We start from the raw sequence: 4,740 nt of genomic DNA, 5'->3' as shown, positions 1-4,740 counted from the left end.
ATACACGTGAATTGTCAAGTAGATAACACATTAGTATTTAATTAATTTTTAAAATTTAAAAATTAAATAAAAACTATTTTCAAAATTAAAAATCATTAAAAATTATAAAAATATATTTTTTAAATTTAAATAATTAATTAAATGATGATGTGTTATATACATCAAAATTTATAAACATTAACTTTTCCATCTATTTTGGACTGAATCGACAAAAATATAAATTCAAAGACTAATAAAAGACAACAAATTAAATAGAAAGCTAAAATAATATTCTTTTAGTCAAAAAAATTATTATCCTTATATTGTTTTTTTGGTATTGTATTGAATGGTAGTATCAACTATTAAGATCTCAAAGACTTGGGCTAAGCAGTACATTATGACACATAATATGGAGATATCCTTAGGGAGTTCTTCAGAGTCTGGGGTTTGTTAAGGTTTCTTGGATTTATAGGATCGTGGATTCTTATGTTTTGATTAGGTTGTGTAGTTAGGTTTTTTTCCAAAAAGAAAACTATAATATAACTTTTAAAATTTCCAATAGGAAAGGATATAACAAAGAACAATACTGTAAATCCAAAAATTGACCAAGGAGCTAAAAGATCCAAACTGTTAATCACATTAATAGAGGGTTATCGTTTAATTCAACCAAGCACACAAAAGGTAAAAATAAATACGAGAAACAAATCAAATCTGCATATTCCTCACATTCATCTCAATTATTCTGCGTTATATTTTCACTCCAAGTTTTATAATATAGGCAGCACTAAGCATTGTTTACCAACCTAGGCTTTAGCGTCACCACTAAACCACTTTTCATGTAGAGTGTGGTGGTCAGCTTTGGTACAACACTGTGACCTTCAACAACCTTAACCGAATACCTTAATAGTACTGAAGCAGCCACCATTTTCATCTGAGTGTAAGAAAAATTCTTCCCCAGACATAGCCTCGGACCGGCATTAAAAACGGGGTATTTGAATTGGTTTGCACTCACGAACTTCCCATCTTTGATCCACCTCTCAGGCTTGAACTCCAAGCAATCTTTGCCCCATATGGATTCCATACGAGCCATTGAGAATAGGAAGTTGAAGACTCGAGCACCCTTTTTTACCCTTGTTCCATCAGGGAGCACATCGTCTTCTAGAACTTGTTTCATTTCAATCGGCACTGATGGGTAGAGCCGTAGGGATTCAGATAATGCTGCTTGGAGATAAACCATCTTTTTCAATCCATCTTCTGTGAAAACTGTGATGTGATCATCTTGTGTTCTACACTGGGGATGGCATAAAATTTCGTAGATTTCGGCCAGGATTTTGTTTTCCACTTGTGGATTTTTGTGTATAAGCCAGAAAAACCAGGCTAATGCAACCGAAGTTGTGTCTCGACCTGCTAAGATGAAACTTACGCAGAAATCTCTCAAGAAATTACCTGGAAAATGCCTGTTTTGGCCTTGTTTATTTTCACTCTCAATAAGCCTCGACAAGAAATCAGATTGATTGCTTAAGTTTCCAAGTATGTTCCTTCGATCTCTCACTTTCTTATCTGCAAAATCGTGGACAACTTTTATTGCTTCCTTGAGCCGTCTCTCATTTCCAAGTCCGAAGAACTTCAACGGCTTCCATACAAAAGGTGGCATCAAGAATCTTAATAAGGTGAGTTCGGTGGCCTCTTCGAAAGCTTTCGCAAAGGGAACATCGGGCAAATCAAGGGCCAAACACCCAGGATTAACGCCAAGAGCTACTGTGCAAATGTTATCGAATGTAAGCCGAAGAAGCACTTCTTGTAGATCAAAACACTGCCCTGAAATACTCAGCTTTTGCAATAAAATCAATAGCTTTTTGTGCACTAAATCTTGCATGGTTTTAAAGGAGTGCTCCATAAAACGACTGGAATGCATCTCATGCTTTGCAAGTTGCCTTTTCTCCATCCATGATTCATTATCGGCGTTGAAAATCCCATCCCCCAGCAGGTCGCGAAATCTCTCTCTGTAGTGATTCCCTTTAGGGAAATTCTGGAAATTTGTCTTGAGCATATATTCAATGTTGGAAGGGTCAGTTGTGACGATCCCATACGCACCTCCCATCCACATTCCCCTGTAATGAAATGTTCCCCCAGCTTTTATCAAAACTCTGGTGCCCCAATTATATGCGTCACTCAAGTGGAAGACAATTGATGGTATTATTCCAAACACTGGCCACATCATCGGACCCTTTCTTGTAAGGCTCTCATGCAAACAACTGAAAATGAATAGCCCCAACAACGCAATTGACACGTCCCAAAATGTCAGACGAGAAATCACCCACTTACTTACTGAAAAGGAAACCATTTCCGCCATTGCTCTCATGTCCTAAGTTTAGAACAAGCTTTTGTAATTGTAAAGCCAGTTAAAAAGATGTGGACGAGTTAATGTCAGTACCAGCTACCTTGACTTTGATGAGGTAGAGTTTAGGTAGGTATAGACGAATTGAAGACAAAATTACTCACATATGTTGCATGATGGAGCTGTCTGATTGGTTTCGGGTTCACTTAGTGTACTTCAAAAATGAAGTTGAAAATGATAGTGTGTTTTCCCTTAAAACAGAAAAGTTTTCCTCACACGAACACTGTGTATGAATAAATAATTATAAAAGAAAAGATAGTAAAGCGAAGAAAGAAATGTTAAACAAAAGAAACGATATATGCGCAATCTAATTGGGAGAAATTATTATATAGACTATTCCTACCGTATCAACAATGATCCCATCTAATTATCTTAGGTTATATTAGCAATTTTTTCCAGAGTGGTCAATCTACTCTCATGACACAAAATCTCCCTCGTTTTAGAATATCTCGTGTTGGTGCGTGGGATAAAATAAATTTACGAGAAATTAACCGAATGTTTCATGATGTGTAACCATGTCACGTTTTTTAAGATTCTATTTGTCCCTCGCCTATACTTTGATGAGCAAAATAGTTGCTAGCAAATAAACATCGATGATACAATGAAACTCAATGATTGTTGGCATTTTGCACTGACGATGACGAAAATAGTCTATTGAGCATTGAGCGGAGCATAACAAGAGAATCAAATTTTATAAAGAACTTTTGCACTAATTCTTTATAGAAAAATCTTTGAATATTAGAAGATTGAGGAGAATAGAGAAACTTTTGTTTATGAGTTTTTGGTATGTCTTTGTAGTTCTTATTATGTCATATAAATAAAATTCCTCTCCTATTTATAACAATTCTCATGTACCTTAATAGAAACACAAATATCCAAATGGATAGACACATCTTTTAACAATAAATATAATTATTTATGTCTACTTGAATAATCATGACTCTTTGTTAATGATCAAGTGACATAACTTTTAGTAACAAACATAACTCCTCACTATGAATAGTGAAAACTTTTGGTTAACAATAAAGTGAAATAAACTTTGGATTACTTGTAACTTGACAATTACAACTATTGGAACATTAAAAATATTTTAAAAATGTTTCAACAATCTCCTTGCTATTTTCAAAATTTCTAGCTTTTGGTAATCTTGAAAATCAATTGCATAAATGAAGGTGTCTTACGATTGAGCATTCAAATAACAAAAATTTGTTAAAGATAATTGAAATATCATGGCAGGCTATGCTTTGAACCAGCTATTCAATTTGATTAATCGAACACTAACCGTCGCCTGACATGCGAACGTTGGGGCTGAAAAATATTGCAACTAAAGATATGGAATAGGTGGTGTCTGCAAGTATACATGCCAGGTTGTAATCTAGTTTTACAACAAAATATGGGAGTACTCCGAGGATTGTACCCAAGGGAGGCTGAGTTAAATTACTAGATAATCTCTATACTAACAAATCTAAATAGTACTCAATTAAAATTAAGTAATATAATTCATAAATAAAAATATGCTGAATGAAAATATGCAAAACAAGAAATTAAAAGAAACAATTGTAAATCACTCAAATAAACAAATAGAAGATTAGCTCATTTCCATGTTTATAATTAACTTCTTGTTTAGGGTTTTAATTAATTAGCTAGTAATTAAACTAGCTATTACCTTTTGGCCTCTAACTAAATTAACAAATCGACAAGAACTACTTATCTTCCAACCTCATAGTTCAAACCAAGACAAGTTGAGAGATGCTTGATAGACAATTTTTCCCGCCTTATAGTTCAAACAAGGACAAGTTGAAAGATGCTCGATAGACTATTCTTCTGACCTCATCTACTTAAATAACTTCCTAAGGTCTTCAAGCCTAGGGTTTAATTTCACTCAACCCAATCCAACAAATTCTAAAATAAACTCTAATCTTCAGTTAATTAATCCCAGATCCACTCGTTAATCTCATTAATGCAGAAATATCTAATTTAAATTTAGATAATAAAGTAAATATCAAAACACAAAATTGAGTCTGAAGATATCGATTGCGCACATGAACTGAAAATCCCCTAACAGATGTTGAGTGATTTGTGATACAAAATAGAAAACACGAACAATTGAAGAAAATAAACTAAAGCTGAAATTAAAATTAAAAGTAATTCAATTTGAATAGAAAAACCCCTAAAATAATACCCTAATCTAAAAACTAAACTCAAACTAAGGAAAATATCCCCTTTATCAGGTCCTGAGCAATAGTATTTATAGGAGTTATGTTAGATGACTCATTTGGATCTAATACAATTGACTAATCATAGCTGATTGAAGCTATATGGATGAAAACACCCTTAGTAAATTAGGTGTCATCGTCACAACG

General features: G+C 33.7%; 1 protein-coding gene across 1 annotated transcript; it reads right to left on the bottom strand.

The window, feature by feature from the left end:
- Positions 1-640: 640 nt before the first annotated feature.
- LOC105794586 (cytochrome P450 86B1) lies at positions 641-2,332 on the bottom strand. Its single transcript, XM_012623833.2, has one exon. The coding sequence runs from the start codon at positions 2,330-2,332 to the stop codon at positions 764-766; it is 1,569 nt and encodes a 522-aa protein (XP_012479287.2). The 3' UTR covers positions 641-763.
- Between the last annotated feature and the right edge of the window lie 2,408 nt (positions 2,333-4,740).

This window comes from Gossypium raimondii, chromosome 3, assembly GCF_025698545.1.
Source record: "Gossypium raimondii isolate GPD5lz chromosome 3, ASM2569854v1, whole genome shotgun sequence".
Taxonomy (NCBI): Eukaryota; Viridiplantae; Streptophyta; class Magnoliopsida; order Malvales; family Malvaceae; genus Gossypium; species Gossypium raimondii.
The sequence above is the reverse complement of the archived record's forward strand: the minus strand, read 5'-3'. Positions and strand labels throughout refer to the sequence as shown.